At 40.3% G+C, this 19791-nt stretch overlaps 2 protein-coding genes across 2 annotated transcripts in view; one reads left to right on the forward strand and one right to left on the reverse strand.

Annotated features, from left to right (window-relative positions):
* Positions 1 to 19737, reverse strand: part of LOC130687251 (ecdysone-induced protein 74EF-like) — a 56849-nt gene extending 37112 nt beyond the window's left edge. The window contains 7 exon segments of the mRNA XM_059495177.1: positions 1530 to 1727; positions 1823 to 2285; positions 2350 to 2448; positions 2512 to 2700; positions 2864 to 3003; positions 3073 to 3152; positions 19719 to 19737. Coding sequence (XP_059351160.1) covers positions 1530 to 1727; positions 1823 to 2285; positions 2350 to 2448; positions 2512 to 2700; positions 2864 to 3003; positions 3073 to 3121 — 1138 coding nt within the window. The 5' untranslated portion in view covers positions 3122 to 3152; positions 19719 to 19737.
* On the forward strand, positions 3278 to 11547 carry LOC130687283 (U7 snRNA-associated Sm-like protein LSm11). Its single transcript, XM_057510437.2, has 5 exons — positions 3278 to 3519; positions 3649 to 3730; positions 5455 to 5576; positions 8930 to 9068; positions 11266 to 11547. The coding sequence occupies exons 1-5, from the start codon at positions 3349 to 3351 to the stop codon at positions 11496 to 11498; spliced, it is 747 nt and encodes a 248-aa protein (XP_057366420.1). The 5' UTR covers positions 3278 to 3348; the 3' UTR covers positions 11499 to 11547.
* Positions 19738 to 19791: the final 54 nt, after the last annotated feature.

A 19791-nucleotide genomic window follows, 5' to 3' on the forward strand; every position in this document is an offset into this window, starting at 1 on the left:
GACACGATACGGTAGAAAAGAGAAAGAATGCGCAGGAACAAAAAAAAAAAAAAAAAAAAAAAAAAAAAAAAAAATGACGAGAGGTGAATGACGCAAGTTTTCTTCAACCAATCAAACACGTAGCCCACGAAAACTTACGGGTCCTTTTATTTCGTTCGCTTTTGTCGAAGGAGAAAAGACGTCGCAAACGATGATCTTTTTTAACCACGAGCTCTTTCTCAATTGGCTTTATTAGCCCTTGGCTAACTAGGAAAAGGTCATGAGGAACTAAGACCACATGGAATCTTTGCTGCAGTCGGCAATTTTTGCTCCCCCCCACTCATTTCTTACGACGTCAATTCAAAACAAAATAAATCACGTTTTCATACGTTTAAAAAAACGAAAAAAAGCCATGCGATTTTGGCTTTCTGGGTTGGTCGCGACGATTGCCCGAAAACAAAGTGATTGGCTTGAAGAAAAGCATTCGAGGGTTTAGTTTGGCTCGGCTGCCAAAACGATCCTTCCCTCCTCCTGCAATTAGTCTCATGCCAGCCCTTTGCCTTGCCCACATTTAAGACTTTAAATTGCCCCCCCCCCCCCTATCGCTGCGTGTGTGTGTGATGATGGTGAGTGAAAAGGAGGGATCACACAATCACCTCTCCGCAAGAATTCAAAAGGCAAAGAGTTCATCAAGATTAAATCTCCAAGATTGATGGAATTCCCCTCCCCCCCCACCCCTCGTGTAGGATACGTTATACGACCACACCGGAGATGGCGGATGAGCCAAATAATTCCGTCAAAATGATAAGAGAAAAAAAGATTAAGGCTCATTCCGCTCAGTACAAGCTTGTGTGTGCAGAGCGTTAAAACAAAATATTAGAGACTAACAAGAACTTTGACGTCAATGTCATCCTATCGTCTTCGACACTACTAGCCTACTCATTTTCCATCAAGACACACACACACACAGACACACACTGCTTCTACTTTTGCCCTTTGATGTCAATTGTTTTTTATGCCACGTTGATGGAAGATTCTAGCGAAAGTAGATCTAGGCCATTTTCACGCTCCTCGCTCTTAATGAGCAACTCAAACTCTTGCGTCTAGTGTGTGTGTGTGTGGGGGAGCGCGTGATCAAAGCGCTAGCAACGCAAAGAGATTTAACGGGGGCGGAGGGAGAGGTGATAAAGAGAGCGAGGATATAATTGGATGGGTGCGGGATAAACGAGAAATGAGAAGAACGATGGCATGGCGAAAAAGAAGACGAACCGTACGTCGCAGAAGCCATCACACACTTGTTCCTTTGTACCACCAATCTCTTTGTTTGTCTTTCTACCTCTTTCACTTCAGAGAATTCTCAGTATTCAACAATTAGAACGTTGACGTCAACCAGTTGGACACGTTCGATGAAAAGGGAGCTCAGCGCACATCGAACGATAAAGGAAACAACGGCCGAATCCAGCCAATTCAGGATGAGCAGCGAATGCCCCGTATGAGGGAAAAAACGACACGCAAACGCCATCTAACGATATGAAATGGTAGTTTCCTACCTTTGCTGGAGTCAGGTGAAGGCAGTGGTGGTTGAAGGTTGTCGCAGTCGACGTTCAACGAAGAGGTGAGCATCGAGAAGGGAGACATGGAGCGCGGTGATGACGGGGGCTCTTCCTTGATCGGTCCGATGCCCAGACTTTGCGCTAATGCGGCGCACGACGTTGGAGGCAACGGGGCGGCAGGCGCCGCAAGTTTCTCTGTAAGTTGCAAGTAGAAAACAAGGTAAGCTGTACGTTCAAACAGAGCAAATAGCCGAAGTAAGAGTAACGAATAATAATGTTGATATTATTACCTGCTAACAGCGGGTTGGCGGCGACTATATTCTTATTCTTGATTAGGGATGGCAATGGGGAATTGAGGCAATGACTACTGGTTGTCCGAGAAGAGACGGGCGTCGACGGGGACGAGGTATTGCTGACACTCTTCAGCAGGTTCAACGACTGGTTGTGCAGTGAAGGTGTGTTGAGGAGGCTAGAAAGGGTTGGTGTGGCACTCGAGAGGGAGATGTAAGAGGATGAGGAGCAAGGTGGAGTCGATGGCTCTCCATATGAGAGGGGCAGGTTCACTGAATGATTGGCATTCATAGAAGGCAGGTAACGTCCACTGCTGAGGGTTATGCTACCCCTGACTGCAATCGTGGTGCCCTCCACGTTGCCTCCCAACTGCAGGCTGTGGCAGTCATCGTTTGATACAGAACTGCTGCACTGGACTTGATTGCTACTACTAACAACCCCGTTGCTACAGAAGTGTGAATTCTGCAAACAAAAAGAACAATTCAGGTATTTCACACAAAAACTGAAATTGACAGCAACTCTTTACTTCTCTGTGATCGTCCAAATAGTTTCTTTTGGCTAATCTTTTCCTGAGGAAATCATCAGCCTCTGTGTGGTTGTTGAGCAATGTAGTGCAATCCCCAACCTTACATGGGAAAATCATCGTTATTGTATAGACAGTGTTTCGACAAATGAAAAACAAACTTACTTTCTCGTCGAATTCGGCGAAAATGTTGTCCAGTTCGAAATTACCAAACTGTTTGAAAATCTCATCCTCGCCTTCGATCTCGGACACGAGGCCATTCAGGTCAGCATGTGAAAGTTCGGTGAGGTCTGAGAACTCTCCTCCTTGACTGAGTGGCGGAACTGCAGTCGGTTGGACACTCTGAGCGGCAGTCTGAAAAAATGGGCGCGAAAAGCAGACAATTAACATATGAATCATCGAAACAATGAAACAAGGGCCCATCTAGCGGTATAATTAAAACGGTTGCCTAATTTCTTTTTTCAACATTTTTCTCCGCATCAAAAGAAGTAAATTAATGAAAGTGTAGCAAAATTACCAGACATGAGAGATCGACCATTTTCCCGTCATTATCGGGACACCACAGCAAGTCGTCATCAATGAAAGGCATGATTTTGATGATCGACTCGAGAAATACACGTTTATTAAAGGATATCGAAATCCTTTTGGAAATAAAATCTGAATTGTAGAAATAAAAAGAGGATAAACAATGATTCAGTAAATAACTAAAGTACAACAAAAAAATACCGTTTATAAAAAGGCAGCAGCTAAAATGAGTTCCATATATGGCGTTCATGCGGAAAGATTTTGTCACTGAACTTATATACCTGTAATAGTAAAAAGAGAAAAGAAATTAGTTTCTATTTTAAATTTATGAACAAGACAACAAAATTTTTAAACGCGTTCAAAAACACCGAAACGTAATTTAGCAATTTGGCAACAACAAATGTTGTTTAGCAGACGATGCTCCAGTAAATGGCGTGTCAAAGTTTGAAATAACAGAATATTGTTGTGTTTGTAAAAATGGAGAAACAAAAAGAAGAATTAGACTTTTCGTCTACTGAGTTTAATGCTTTAGAAGCATTAACTAGTCCCCATGTCATTGTCCCAATTCCTGACGCGCCGATGTACAATAACTTAGGTCAATTTGTTTCAACAATAAACCGCGCAAGAGCGAGGCAGGCCCAAGGAGATGTGAGAATTTTATTCGTTTCTAATTCTCTCCAATGCACAGCATGTTTAAGTTGCTAATCTTCTACTATTTAAAATTTCTTTTGCATTCTTTACGATTCCTTGTTTCATTTACTCCATATTGTCATGCAGGCAGCAGGTCCCAGTACTCGGGACACCATCAACACCCTCAACTCCCTCAACCCATTAAAGCGAAGGTTTCTACCCCATCAGGGTAATTATAACTTTTCGTTTCAAAGAAACATGAAATGCATGCAGTCGTTCTACTGCACAGTCTACCACCATACATGGTTTATGTTCAAGTGATGACTAACTTGTGTGTTCAACAAGTGGCAGCCTTCCCGTCAATTTTTTTAGCTAGCCGCTAGATGTCTTACGCTTTCACCCGTTTCGATTAATCCCACTTCACGACAGCGACAAAAATAAAACTCAAAAACATGCGATAAAAAAAAAATGTTTTAATGACTGAAAATCGGAGCAAGACATTTCTCGGCTTCCAGTTCTCCGACGTCACGGCCACTTAGTCACGCGCTTAATAGGCCATGGCTCTTTCGATTGCCAGATTGAATGGTTAGCACAGTTGAATTTGAATGTGACCCTCTCGCGCTGAACGTATGTGCGTCTAACCAAAACAAAGCAGAAGGGCTGCCGAAATGTGTGCCGAGGAAAGCCAAAACTGCGCCACCCACCTTTTTCCTTCTTTTCATTTTTTTTTTTTTTTTGTTTTTTTGTTTTTTTGTATTTTATTATATTTTCTTTCTCCTGCGTAGTGTTTGTTTCTTTTATCTTCTATTCGCTAAAATCGTGTTGTCGCCACGGCGAGGTAACGGTAGGTTCGGATTAGGTTTTGTTTATTTTTCTTCTACTGCCAGTTATGGCTCGAAGGAACATTTGAGTGTAGATGGTCGTTCGTTCGCTCGCTTCGTTTTTGGTTGTTGATCTTTTCCTCGTCTTCTTTTTACTGTCAAACCCCCGGAATGGATTGCGTGATCCCGCCTGCTGCTATATCGAGTATCTCTTTTTTTCTCTCGCTCTTCCCAATCTCACCCACACACACACTGGCAGGCACTTAAAAAGCCGAATGTCGTCAAAAAAGCGGCGCAAAAAAAGACACCAACACCCTACTCAGAAATGTTACACCATTTAGGCATCAAGAGGCGAAAGACATGGGACCTCATCGAACCACAAGAAGAACGATGACCCGTTTTGGAATGTCCGATAGAGCCCGCCCCTCTTCTTCTTTTTGTCTACTTTAAATTTTTGCTATCTTTTTTTTTTTTTTACGTTAGCGAAGAGGAAAGAAAGGGGCATTCAAGTTGGCACTACTCACGCTCCCATACTCTTCCTCCCTATCGTGAAATGGGAGGGTCATTGTCGCGGTCCGCTGATGCAACAGTCTCTTCTATCTTTTTCTTTCTCAATTCATGTATGCGTAAGCGGAGGAAGGGGAGGGAACCTGTTCCTCTTTTCTTTTTTTTTTTTTTTTTTTTTTTTTTGTTAAATGTTGGCTCTTTTTATATAGTCTTTCGCTATGTGGTATTCCATTCTCGCCCGTTAGTGATGGTGTCTGTGTTTGCGTATGCCCTCACTGACCCACATCGTTCCAAGATGGGCGTCTTGTCAAATGGGGAAAGAAAAAGAAACAAAGAGGAAAATGAAATGAAATAAATAACCAACAGCAAAACAATGCCCGCCGGGTTCAACAGTCAGATACGCAACACGTCATTTGCATGACGAAAAATATTAAATATGCAGAAGATTGTTGTGAATGGCGCAACCAATTTCCAAAGTCGAGTGGAAAGGGACAACAACAAAAATAAAAAAGACTTGAAAGAATGTGACCCTTAAATGTTTTTGTATTTGTAAGCCTGCGCGAGAAATCATTCTAATTTTCAAAGGGAGAATTGCCGAATACTGATTGTTTGTATATCATTTTAGAACCGGTTATGGGCCGAGGTCGGAGCCGACCGCTACGTAATCTGCTCACGCGCATGGACGAGGTCACGCGGGGTCCTATGAGCGTCCTACGCAATTGCATGATCAACAAAACCAGAGTCAAGGTACGCTTACATTTCATTTTTACCAGGTACGTCGACATATGGTTTCTTTCGTTCCGTGTTATTATGATCTTGTACACATGTAAATATTTAAAAGGCAGAGAGAACGAAGAAGAAAAAAAAAAGAAAAAGATATGACGTGTCGTACGAATGAATCAACCATTGGGTGCGTTCATTCTTTCGCTAAAAAGGAAACAAGAAAAATCAAAACTTGAAAAAAAAAAAAAACGTCGAAAGCAAAGACTTTTGAGTACTTTTAAACAAGCGTGGCAAAAGAGCAGCGTAAGAACTTTAGTTAGTTCATCCTCGCTTGTAAAGCTATGCGCTCCCCTTAAAAAAAAAATGACAAACTTATTAGACTAGCAAGTTGCAAATTGAACTACTCTGACGGACACGCGTTCCTTCGTTGATGGAACTCTCTCTCTCTCTCTCCCTCCAAAGTTCAATGTCTATAGTATCTACAAACATGTAGAGACACTGTTCGACTCGCAGTGCGGGGGTGTAGCTAAGTTTTTGAAGGGAACGGCGGCCTACTGTTTCCTGTTCATTTTCCTTTCGAATTGGGAAAAGAAACTGATGGCGACATTTCGGAGCCGTTGAAAAAAAAAAAATACTTGTCGATTTTTTTTTTCTTCTTATTGTTACAACATAACAACCTATAGGTGTATCATACAAGTGAAGGGGAAGTCTGAGGAAACGAAGGAAGGAAGTCGAAAGAACTTTGTAAAGGCGCCGTCCCGGCAGCCGAAATGCACAGGAGAAAAGGCAGAGGGCAACAACCCCTCCAGTTTCTTTTTCTTTTCTTTTTTTTTGTATCATTATTTTTCACTTTTTTCCACAGTGGGTTGTTGTAGTAGTACAACGACTAGTATACAATATGTTACGTGTAGTACCAGGCCCCTCCGCCTCGGGAAGAAACGAGCTCAAGTTATAATTCGTACCGGGGTATGTTATCACATGTCCTTGCCCGCTCTCGTTTTCTTCTCCCGTATCGAACGTGTTATAACAAATGAAACGTACATCTTTTTTTTTTTTTTTTTTTTTTTTGTTCTTTTTACGGATCGTTCATTGAACCCGAAATTCCACCCCTCGTCAGAGGGAAAAGAACGAAAAAAAAAAATAAATAAATAAGAAAATAGCCGCAAAGGAGGGGGATGTTGTTGTAGGGGACGGACGATGTTTCTTATTTTTTTTTATTTTGAAAAAAATGTTCAGTTCTTCAATATCAATCGTAGCGGTGTGAAAGTGAGTGAACGAAAGTTGAATTTCTTTTCCGGTTGACCGAAGATGATTGAACTATACATTGATCCGTTTGAACGGATTTCTATTCCGTCCCATTTAGTCATCACATGAAAAGCCTTAAGGTTATCGATATGATTTTTCTTTTCGTTTAGTGATGGAGGGGGATAAATTCAAACCAAAGCGACTTTGGTATAGAATGTCGTTTTTTTTTCCCTTTGCGTTGTGGGCGGTTCCCTTTCGGTTCTTTCTCTTGTTGATATTTTTTCATGAAAAGGAGAGCGAAAAGGAAAAAGTTTTCAAGAATTCGTGAACAATTGAACATTCTTACGTATTTCTAAAGCTGGTGAAAATAAAGGGAAGACGTAGAATCAGTAGTCTACTTATAAAATTGAAAGAAAAATGCTAGTGTAGTTTTTTTAAGGGGAAAATAGGCAGATGCTGCCGCTAGAGGGTCGAAAAATTCCAAGCTGAAAATCACGGCAAAGAGGCCCGACCACTTTTCAATTTTTCCTCAGAAAAAAAAGGGAGATTATACGTATACGTAATCACCTACAATAATCAAGAATAAATATCCGAGAGCAGGGATGTGGAGGGAAGAAAGAAAAAAATAAAAATAAATAGATAACGGGTCCCGGGGATACTTTTAAGTTGTGCAATCTTTGCCTATCGGGGGTTATAGTAAGTAGTTTTTGTGTTAAGAAAAGAGAGGGGAGAAGATGAAAAATAAAATGAGAAAAAGCCCATCCTCCAGCTATCTTTTTGTGTGGCTTGTGTTCCAGGAGAGAATATAAAGATTTGGAGAGAAAAAAGAAAAAGAAAAGGGGGAATCGTTGTTAGAACACAAGTGCTATTCTCCAGCTATTCTTCAATCTTGATTTGTTTCGATGGGGGTTACCTGTTTTTTTTCTTTTTTTTCTTTTTCTTCCTAGTCTTGTAAAGAAATCTTTTCATTCTCCATTTTGGGTTCCCTCTTTTTTTTTTTCTTTCTGAATAGCCAAATGGCTAGTGGGGTTTTCACGGTTCAACTAGCAGAGAGTAGGTCACGCACGCCGACCCGACCCAAAGCTTTAACATATGCGCAACAAGTGACTAGTTCGCTGTTAGCGACCACTGAGACAACGACGCAGAAATATTTAAAACAACACGTGCGTCATTTTTTTTTTTTTTTTTTACAAATCAAACAGAAAGACAGAAAAAGACCCGTTTTTTCAGCAGTTTCTTCAAGTTCAATAGATTCGTTAATTGTTAAGTCAACTGTCCGTCCTTGACGAAGGCGCAAAACAAAAGAACAAGGTGAAAAGATGAAATTCTTTTCCACTTTTTTTTTTTCTCAAGAATTAAAAACAACATAAAGATTTGTTTCCTCCGTCATCTTTCCGCTTAGATTCACCTGTTTTTTTTTTTGAGTGAACACACGAAGATGAAATAACACGTCCCGACTGATCCCCCCCCACCCATTCGATGTCGACATTTTCGAATTTTTTTTTTCTTAAGTTTTATTTTATTTAATTTTTTTTTCGTCTTTCATTCTCTGTCCATCCGTCCCTACCTACGTGGTTGTGTGTCTAGTCGCTCATTTCCCCGTGCGAGCCGTGAAGGGGATAGACGTACGCGCCCACAGCCAAAGAGAGAACGAAAGAGAGAGAGAGAAAGAGGCAAGAGTACCGTTAGATTCTTGGGTCGCTCAACTCGTAAGACGATGGTCGGCAGGGACCCAAGAAAAATCAAACGAAAAAAAAAGAAAATATCATCATAAAATAAGATTTTTTTGGCAATTGATACAGGCTGAAACACACGTAAAAGAGACGTGGTATCGTGGAACGCGCTCGTGTCCCAACTGACCACTTTATCTTAACATTTTTCTTCTTCGATTCGCTTAGTTTTTTTCTTTTTCTTTCAAATATACATACATTTATTAGATGTATTTCTTTCGGTATGAGCAGTTGGGAAAAAAAAAAAAAAAGAAGAAAACTTGAGCCATCGATCCGCCTCTATGCGGATCGTACTGGATTTGCCTTGATGTCCGCTGCGTGATGCACGGCAAAATTGTGCGCGTTTTGTAGTTTAGAAGCGCGCGCGCAAAAAATGATAATAATAATCATTTGTTCTGCCAGGTTTGGATACGTGGTGCGACGTGGATCCGCGGTTTTTGCACGGGCTACATCGCCGCGTTTGATAAACAGTGGAACTTGGCAATGACCGACGTCGACGAAACATTTACACGTCGGCGCCATAGGAAAACTCCCATTTTGGGTATAATACCGTTCATTGTTTTATTTCCACCTTTTTCTTAAATAGCAAAAACAAACCTGTTATCGGCCAAAAGAAAAGAAAAGAAAAAACGCAACAATGTTTAGCGATGAAGTGTTCCCAATTTCGATGAGACGTTCACGTTTTTTTTTCTTTTTTGACGTGACCGTCCCGATGGAAGAGACCTTGCCCAAACGACGTAATCTCTCTTTTTCTCATTTCACCTCGCCCTTGGCTGACCGAAATACGAGCTCGCCAATTGACCTTCAATCGAGCAGCCTCTCTCTCTGTGTTACCTTCGCAGTGCCACTTCTTTGACGGCCAAACGAGAGAAAAAAAAAAACAACAACCGTGCGTCGATTGTTTTCCCTTAGATTTTTTTTTTCATTCAGCTCAACAATAGCCAAAAACTTAATTGTACAAAAGCTTTTGCGCCAGACAACGCGTGTCAGCGAAACAAAATCCTAGCAGAGATTTTGGGAACCTGACCTTAGTCTCAAGGTAAACTTGTCCTTACAGCCCCGGCCCGTCGAATAACTTGGAACTGTGCAATGTCACAAAACGATCCTTCAAAATACACACACACACACACACACACACACGCACACACACACACACACACACACACACACACACACACACACACAGAAAATCACGCGCTTGTTTTTTAGGGGATTTTGTTTGTTTTTTTGCAAAAAAAAAAAAAAAAAAAAAAAAAAAAAAAAGCGTGGGCAAGTGCGCAATAGTTTAGATTTTAACGCCTTAAAGAGATAGGCAGATTTGTATCTTTCTATTCTAAGGTCGCTTTCTTTCACGCTGGAGGTTCTCACCCAAACTCCGCCCTTTATTTTTTTCAAGGGTGGATGATGCTAACCTTTTTATATGTTTTCTCGTTAGTTAGCGTCGAGGACAAGGTCGACCAATTGTAACACTTTTGCTAAAAAGGAAGAAAAAAAAAAGAGACGGTTTTTGAAACAAAGCAAATAGGGGTTGGTTTGAATTTTTTGAATTTGAATTTAGGTAAAAAGCGCTAATCAAAGATCAGTTGCCGATGGTCATGTCTTTTTTTTTTTTTTTGGATTGAGCTTTGCGCAAGCGTTTCGTAGCTTGACGAAATATACATCTTACACCTGCTACGTTTCTCCAAAGAGCTGCTGGTGGGGAGACCTGTTATAATCGAGACGCTGCTTACAAATTCAGTCAAGAGTCTCCTATTTGTATATGCATTCCCCTCTTCTTTTTTTTTTTTTTGGCCTTCGTTGTTGTTGTTGTCTGAGTGCCTTATATTAAAAGAGACACCTGACTCTGGGCTGCCCGTTTCTTCTTTTTTAAACATTAATGCGTTAGGTGCTCCTCCTCTAGCTGTTATCTAATAACGGGGTTCGCCATCGTTTCTTGATGTCCTCCGCTTTGTTTGTTCCATAAACGTTCGGCATCTTTTTGATGACGTCGAAATGAAGAAGAAAAATACGCGCATCGTAATGTTGAATAAGAGAACCAGATACGCCCTTCTTAATGCAGTTATGATTGGTTTCGTGAAAAAAAAAAATAATAATAATTGTAAATTATTTTTCGCGCGTCCTTGTTTGTCGCTCTTTTTTTTTTTTTTTTTTTTTTTTCCCTTCTTCATAATATGAAAATCTAGTCATTTTCAAGAATTTCTCAGTGCAATGCTGCAGCGTGACCTTGGCCGGAAACCTTCGTTGTTCACAAAAACCCGCCCGCTTGACTCGTTTTTTTTTTTTTTTTTTTTGTTGTTGTTTCGTTTATGGACTCAACGGCCGGGAGCGTGCGGGCGACTATAGGTACAGAGAGATAGCCAGTTGGAATAGGAGGAGGGATCACAGAGAAGAAAGAAAAAAAAAAGTGCGGGTGGGGTCCTTGTAGAACTTTAGAAAAATACCGTAGGTAGAGGATCGGGCGACATTGGCACACCTACTTGTAGCAACGTCATCTCTTTCTTTCTGCAACCTTCAAATTTCACAAATCGTGGCCATGGTCAAACACTCAATTGAGTTCTTGTGCCAGTCCTCGACCAGACCATGGAAGGGAAAAAATTCAGAGTAAAAAAATAAAAAAGCGAAGGGAAGGTCGCATTTTTCTCTTCCGATCTTGAAATGCGTTCAATTATTCAATTATCATTTAATTGTTTCCTTTTGTCTTGCCAATTTATTCTTCTTCTTGTTAAATTCGTGACTAGGTCCGGTAGATCACATCACAGAAGCTCTTGGCTCGTTGACAACGTGTAGCGCCAGCGGATCACAAGAATCATCCGCCGCCGCATTGCCTAACCGGAGGAAACCTGACCCTTTGACTGGATTAGCCATCCAATGCAAACCCATTGATCGTAAGCAAGAATTATGCCAGCGGCACATTCAACAGATATTCATACGCGGAGAACAGGTCGCACTAGTTGCCGTTTTACCTGTATGATTTGTTCTTTTTCCTTTGAATTTATCTCGAGTTTTTGTAACAAAAAGAAAAATACAAACAACATTCTTCCCCGAACTCCCACGAAAAAAAAAACAAAAAAATGTAGGAGTTAAACGGATCACATTTTTCTTTTCTTTTTTTCCCTAAATGGAAATCAAACAAAATGTTCGATTACCGATGAAAATGTCGTCGTAAAAAATTTAAAAAAAAACAGTTGTTGGTCTTTGATTCCGGAGCGATTTGAAATGTGAAATAAAAAAAAAAATCACGCTCGGTATATACTCACGACAAGCAAAAACAAGCACGGCGATATACTTTGCCCATTTTCGAATTGCGATTTTTATAGTTGAAATAAAAAAACAAAGGTGGGTAGAAGTTCCAAAAAAAAAAAAATAGATTATCGTTTGATTTCGTTTCTTGTTTTTGAGTTTCGTCGATGGTTCGACTTCATACCACATTCACCGATTCACGGTTGACGTGTCCTTTTGGGCGGCAACAGAACAACAATGTTAATAGAACAATGGTTCGTTTTTTGTTTATTTTCTTCGTTCGTTCGTTCGTTTTTTTTGTTTTTTTTTTTGTCTTGTGGTTGGTCTTGTTTCTTTCTTGTTTTCCTTGTCGAGAATTGATTTTAGCGATACGCCGTTATAGACTGGCGGATACCCCGCCAAACGTTTGCAGAATTCAATCAGAAAAAAAAAAGAGACGAGTGTGTTGAAACTTCTCTCTCGAAAAAAAAAAAAAAAATAGGCCAAAAACCTGATGGCTTTCAACATCGAGAAGAATCTCACGTCGATCCCCTTTTTCGTTTCATTTACCGTTAGACCGAGTCTGCTGCAATTGTTGGGCAATCAAAAGGTTTGTCTCTTTGCTCAGAGAATCATCTCAGACACCACTACTACTCCAATCCCGAATATTTCTCCCTTCTTTTTTTTTTCTAAGGAGATTTAAATTTCAAAAATAATTTTTTGGTTGATTTCTCAGAAATCATTTGGCATGAAAAAAATGAATTCGATCAAGATTTCGAGTTTGCATTATACACACAATGAATACCGTAGCGCGTGATGTGACGACATTGATGGAGCTGTCGATCCTTTCTTCCTTCACCTCAAACCCACCCAGAAAAAGATTCAAAAAAAAAAAATAATAATAATAAAAAACAGGCGCCATGTTGCCGTTTTTATTTCTTTTTTTATCTTAAAAAACACGGCACCAACAACAAAAATAAAACAAAAATGTTGTGAATGCTTTTTTTTTTTTCTTTGATATTTTTTTTTTCTGACTAGCAAACACACGGAGTAATGAGCGCGCTCCCGTTGTTGTTGTTGAAGTCAGAATTTTTCTCTATGCGTGTCCGTCGGGACGAAGGTTTTGCTTTTGGGGAAGCAAAATTAAAGCACTGGCAATTGTCCAACATCAACATCGGACAGAAGCCCAAATAAAACACTGCCCATTTTTAAACACACACACACACACACACACACACACAATGTGTGGTGCTGGATAGGATGATGACGCGCTTTCGTCAACAACGAGAGCAAAGAACAACAACACACAAAAAAAATGCCAAAACAACACAAGTGTAGGCTCGTCATGGATATAGACGGCCAGATCGTAAAGGTTTCGTGTCCCGATATGCCAGAGATAGCAAACATTATTAGCTGAGACCTACGATATATTTCTGTAAAAGACCTTCCACCCCTTATTCTCTTTCTCTCTCTCTCTTCCCCATCGGTATTTATAGGACGTGTTAAAAACGAACGAACGAGAGGGGCATTTTTTTTTTTGTTCGAATGACGCTGTACTTGAATGATGCGGACTGTACGACCCAACAAAAAAATCGATTATCTCGACAGGCAGTCATCTCCAATTTTTTTGTACGGGGGTTGCTGCTTTTGGACCGTTCGTCGCCAGCATTTTCCCAGCCAATAGATAAAGAAATCAAAGGCATTGGCTATTGAACGTGTTTTGTCACGACGACGTCGTGAGCGGCAGTGACGTCACGGTTGTTCCCGAAGGAGCGACGGCTCGCCCTCTTTTCGTGGACGGCAGATTATCGTGATGATCATCATCATCATCGGCGTTTTTTCTTATTAGCCGTTGGCAAACTTTTGCTGACGAATTTATTTTATTTCATTCTCTTCCCGCATTCTGCCTTTCCCCCCTCTTTTTCTTTACGACATTGGATCATTTTTTGGCAAGTGTAAAAGCCCCCCGCAAATGCGAATTGTTGGCCCGCAGCATCGAACAGAGTGACGATGACCCATTTTTTTGTTTCTTTCTTTCTTTCTTTCTTTAAAAAAAAAAAAAATGTTTTAATTTACATGTTTGTTTTTTTTTCCTTCCCCTCAGCTCAGGCGTTTCAGACTTCTTTGGCTCAACAAGGGCGTGTCAGGACTATAAAATAGCGGGGAAAAAAATGTTGCATTTATGCCAATACGCTAAAGAAAAAATGGAAACCTAGAGGCGGGATGGTAGTAGAATCAAATGAATTTTTAAAACGAACTTGTTGCGTAAATGGGAAACGTCCAGCGCAATATCGTACGTTTTTAAAATGTTGCTCGAGTTGCGTATGTTTTTTTTGTTTTTTTTTCGAAATATTGTTGATCAAACAAAAACAGCAGGCGCCCCTCTTTTTTTTCCCCTTTGCGGTCTGAGTTTCTTAATATTTGTGTGCGATGCAAGAAAAAAAAAAGAAGAAAGAAAAGGAAACGGTTTTAAGAGGGGGGAAGAAGCAATAAGACGAGAAAATAGATATAAATATAACGGGAACTCTTTCGTCGCCCATTTCTCCTCCACCTACGCTCGCCCACCGCTAAAGAAAAACTCCCAATGAATGGCACTTGTTGTTTCATTTTTGGTCCCCAGCCTCTCACGTTGTATTTCCCGCTCGTAATTGATCTCGTGAAAACAATCATTTAAAAATTTCTTTTTTTTTTTTTTCACCATTAAAAAAAAAAAATACAGTTTTTTTTTCAATCTGGTCAAACCGTTACGTCATATGAACAAATTCAACTTTGGTTGTCACCTCGTTGTCAGACGTGGCCTTAGACAAATAACTTGAGGCTTTGGAATATGACCAAAGCTTCCCGTCAAACATTCCAACTTCGCGCCACTCACGCTGTCTGAAAATGTTCTTTTTCCACATGAATTCTTAAACTCAGAAAGAAAAAAGAAAAATAATAATAAAAAAAAAAAAAACAGAATAATTTCGAATTGAACTGTTTTTTTGTTTTTTTATTGATTAGCGTGACTGGGTGCCGCTTCTTCACGCGTTGATTTAAATGATTCGTTTGCAATTCAACAGAGCATTTAGTCGCCATCATTATCAAGGCTCACAGCTGTTGCTCGTGTTCGTTCCTCCTTTTTAGAAACACTTGAACTGAACACGAACATCCCCCCGCTACCCAACCCAAAAAAAAAAAAAAATAAAACATTGGGAATTTCGCCGTGCGATACATTACGTAATAACGGTCGGATGCGATAACGATTGCGGGCGTTTGGTGGGCTCCTTATAGCCCAGGCACTTACCAAAAAAAAAAAAATAAATAAAAAATATAAAAAAGCTAAGGGGTCCCACATCTCTCGTAAAAGGGGCGGCCCAGTCATCGTCCGTCCATTCACCTGCCCATCCATCGGGCGGCGAGTCGTGAAAAAAAGAGCCGGGCGTGCGCGAGTGACTCATAAACCACGCTGAACCTATTACGATGCTGCTGCTACTTCTTCGCTACATCAGAGGCGCATTTCGTTCGACTTGTTTCTTTCCACACTAAAATTTAAAAAAAGATGTCGTCCACTTTTGTGTCTGCCACGTCACCCACCCGCACTATCACGACACTTTGAGCACCCCTCTAAATGCAATCACCAGTCCAACACGACACTTTTCAAATCTTTTTTTCTGTTGAAGTCAATTAAACCCAGACACCGTCCCCTGCCTTTTGGCGTAGTCCAAAAATAGCTGGAAAAAAAATGAACTGTCACGCATTTAAAGATTGCTCTTCTTGCGTTTAGCTCGTCTCGCCCTCTTTACGCCCGTCTGTTTCAACCGGTCCATTCATTTCGCGTGTCTTACGCGCTGCCATTCCCTTTTCTTTTTCACGTCATCCGACGAAAATCTAATGACCGTCCTCATCATTAAACGAATGCAACAAGTTTGTGAAACAATTTTTTTTTTTCTTTTTGTTGCCTACGGTCGTTATATGGACTGGGCGTGGAAATGAACGCTCCATCAACACCGTTCGTGTAATCGTAGCCAATACAGACGGTCGGGACGGGAAAAAAAAGAATGCGTGAGTAGTATACACGCTATTGAACGCCGTCCCTTGCCGATGTTTGTTATTTAGTGAAATATCGTAGAGAGCCATTTTAAACGCCATTATTTCTACGGCATTCCCCCCCCCCCCATTTTCTACGTATCGCGTTCGTAAAATTAAATGTGGTACACACACACACGCGCGCGAGAGAGAGGAGAAGAAGACTAACGGTATTTTTAGAAGATGATGGTGTAACTTTGCTGCTGTTGATAACGAATGTTCTTTTCTTTCTTTACTTTCGGATAGAACGAGAAGAAAAAAAAATTAGAAATTAAAACTGGCTGTATGTGCTATCGTTGTGGCCGCGAATTGAACGCAAGGCCAACGCGCCCGCACGTCGTCATTGCCAGCAGTGAGCACACGCTCTGCAAACGAATTCATACTTGGAAAAAGAAAAAACAAACAAACGATCTTTCATCGATCGTGTGTGTTGTTTTCTTGTTCCCTCATTTCATTTGAATAAGCAGAAACAAAAACGTAAAACTCTAGGTGCCAACCATGAGGGTAAAAATGAAATGATGGTGGAAAATAAAGAAATGGTGGTAGTGGCAATGGTGGACCCTGACCACACAATACATGACGACAATCCCGAAAGAAAAAATTCACGCAACCGGCGCAATCCCGACAGCCGACCTTGGCCTCCCTTTTTTTTTTCTCTCTCTCTCTCTCTCTATACGTTCGACTTTAGTGCACGGTCGGGTTTTTGGTTCTGCCGGCGATGTGTGCACAAGGTTAATATGTCTGAAGGTCTCCTTCTCTCTTGCCCATGAGAAGGTCCTTCTTCTTCCTTTTTTTTTCTCTCTCTTTCCCTTCTGTTTTTTGCCTTTTTCGTTTTTCTATGGAATCAAATCGACTTATTTTTTTACGATCCGACTTTCAACGTTTTGTAAATAGACAGACGATGATGTAATACGATCCACTGCATTGGCCAATCACACGGACGCAAACTACAGTTCACAAAACAAGTGATAACTCTTGAAAACATGCCTAAAGTGAATACATTAAACATGGCGATAGACTCGTGCAAATGCGAAGCATATCGATCATGATTTTCATTCCCAGTCCCGACGGCATATTCACGATGTTGGAGGGCGAGAAAAAATACGGGAATTAAAAACCCCCTTTTTTCTTTTCCTATCGACAATTCGTTAACAAAAGAATTCATTTTTTGTCTGTTTCTCACAAGACAAGGAACGGAAAAGAAAAAAGGTCTACGATAGCTGCGGTCTCGATTGCAATGAAACGTGACCAGTGTCGTGACACTGATGAAGAACTCTGGCGGTATTAATAATACACACTCATTCAGTCAGCTCCTGCCTTAACTGCCATGTTCTTTTTCTTTCCCTTTTTAATCGGCTCAGTTTTTTTTTCTTTTTCTAATTCTTATTTCATCATCACTGAAGCGGCAGCTGTAAACAATGGCGGTATTTTTCTACCGTTGAGATTCGGCCGATTCCCACAAGAAAAAAAAACAAAGCAAAAGATTAACGAAAAGAGGAAAAATTAAAAGATATAAAGAGGAACCCACGAAGTCCCCGGAAATCGGTATGATGAAAAAGCAGGTTCCCCTTTTTTTAATTTCAAAAAAAAAAAAAAAAAAAAAATTCACAAACAAAGAAATCAGTAAATTCAGTCTCCCGTGTTTCAGAGCAAAGTTTGAAAAAAAAAACGGATAAAGAGAAACAAATTCGTGCCAAATATACGTGATTATAAACCCACGCTATAGAACAGAACAAAACGAATAGAACATGTGCGTATCAAGGATTTCTCGTTCGCATTCGGGACGCGTGTAAAAAAAAAAAAAAAAAAGGCGAAAAAAATATTTATCTCGACCCTCATCGCTGTTTTGTTGCCTTCAAAACGGCTGCTGGATGGCGGGAGGTTTCGTGAGTCCTCGAAATGTGTTCTTGGTACTACATAATACGAGCCTGGGTGTTTTTTTAAGCTGCCTTGACCTCATTTTTTTCGCTCCTGCTTCTCCCATGTGTACGTCATTTGAATATCCCCGACACGTACGATTTCAAAAAGGATGCGGTTTCAAATCCGCCGTTTCGTTCGTTTAAAAATTTTTGCAAGGTCCGCAAATAAATTTACATAAAATGACACCTTTCTTCCATTATTTTAAAATGATAATTTTTTTTTTTTTTTTTTGGTTTAAATCCCCCCCCCCCCCCATTTATTTTAGGAGATACCTCATCAATAAAAATGAAGCGTACATAAAGGGCGTGTCCAGCCAGCGTTGAAATATCCGCGCCCCGTTTGGGAAATGAGAAAAATGTTTCAACTCAAAAAAGGAATCGATTTACCGTTTGTTGGTGTATTGAATCATCACCCAATTTGGATTGGATCGTGATTTAATGCAATACTTTCAAAAAGAATAAATGACGCCATGAATTTAAGAAGGAAAAAAAATTGGACTGAAATTGTTGGGTGCGGAAGAATTGCAAAAAATCAAATACAATATTTCCTTACTCACATTGTAATGGGCGGGCGATAAACATCGCAATTCAGGCGTATGCTTACATTAAAGTTAATGTAACCATTTCAAAAAGGGGGGGGGGGGGGGCACGACGCAAAAAAAAAAAAAAAAAAAAAAAAAAAAGGAAAACGAGGATCGATTGGATTTTCATTGGAATCGAGTCGATTGTCTTTTTTCTTTCTAAGCGAGCAACACAAACGATCATCAAGTGATCGTTCCATCATTAATATCTTTCCCGTTCGATCTGGATGGTGTCGGCGTTTTAGCTCATCCATCTTTGCGGAAGCGGGCCGTAGAGTACCATCACGAAAACTCCCTGAACGGCTTCGTCTTTTTACGATTCATCATCAATGCTGAGAGCTTGCATGGTGGGCCAAACAAGAAAAACAATAGCCATTATGTTAAAAGAGTTTTTTTTTTTTTTTTTTTTTTTTTTTTTACATACACCTACTCCCCTCCTCCTACTCGATTCTCTTTCTAGCCGATCGGTAAAAAGAGCTAAAAGACGTTCTATTTGCACGTCTTGTAGAGAACTATTCAACAAGTCTTGCCTTTATTATTGATTGATTGATCAACAAGTTTGGCGCAAATGAAAAGAGGTTGAAGCGGAGGAGAAAAGAAAAAAAAAGGGGGGGAGGGCCATCAACAAAGGGTTTATGGTACGAAACAGTGTCTGATATCTGTCGACCTTGAATTTGGAAAGAGTGAGGTATGGGATAGAGAAGTCGACGACCCACTAGTTTGAATTATCAGCGTGAAACGGGACGCGGAAGTATAAATGAACAACAAGTAAGATTTCGATAGTTTTGATTGTAGAGTCGAAACCGATAGGGGATGACGTCAAAGCAAATAAAGAAAATAAAAAAATAAAAAAAAAGAAACGAAAACACTGATAAGAAAAATTGTCTGGTCAGATGCTTTCCCTAATGATCAGCTGCATTCTCGCTCGAATTGAAATGACGCGCGGAAAATATTATTTTGATCTAATTAAAAGACCACCAGCAGAGTCCCGTTTTTCTTGTCAGCCTACCGTGTCTGCATACAGACGAATAGCAAAAAAAAAAAGAGGGCGAAAATGCAGTTTCAGATACAAGGTCGATGAGTCGTGTGATTGGTCATCGTTTTTTTTACCAAAATGGCTCATCAGAGTTCATCTTGTTGAAACTATGAAAAAAAAACAAGTTTTTCTTTTCTTGAATTTTAATAATGCAAAAAAAAACAAATGGGCGGCTGGTCACGCCCGTGAAATCCTGAAGACCAGGACCCACCTGAAATCGGGAATCACGAAACCGGCCGCTCGAGAACTAAGCGACCCGATAACAAATCGTACATTTTTTGTGTGTGTGTCTTTCCCGTTCAAAATCAAAATCGCATTTCCCATTGGCGCACAGAGATAAAGCAAATTGGTAGAAACAGAAAGCCACTCACCTTTTTGAGAAGGGATTCCTTTTCCTCTGGGTAGAAACGAAATTGAAAACGTCAATTGGATAAGACGAGCTTC

The sequence above is a fragment of the Daphnia carinata genome, chromosome 4 (assembly GCF_022539665.2).
Source record: "Daphnia carinata strain CSIRO-1 chromosome 4, CSIRO_AGI_Dcar_HiC_V3, whole genome shotgun sequence".
Classification (NCBI taxonomy): domain Eukaryota; kingdom Metazoa; phylum Arthropoda; class Branchiopoda; order Diplostraca; family Daphniidae; genus Daphnia; species Daphnia carinata.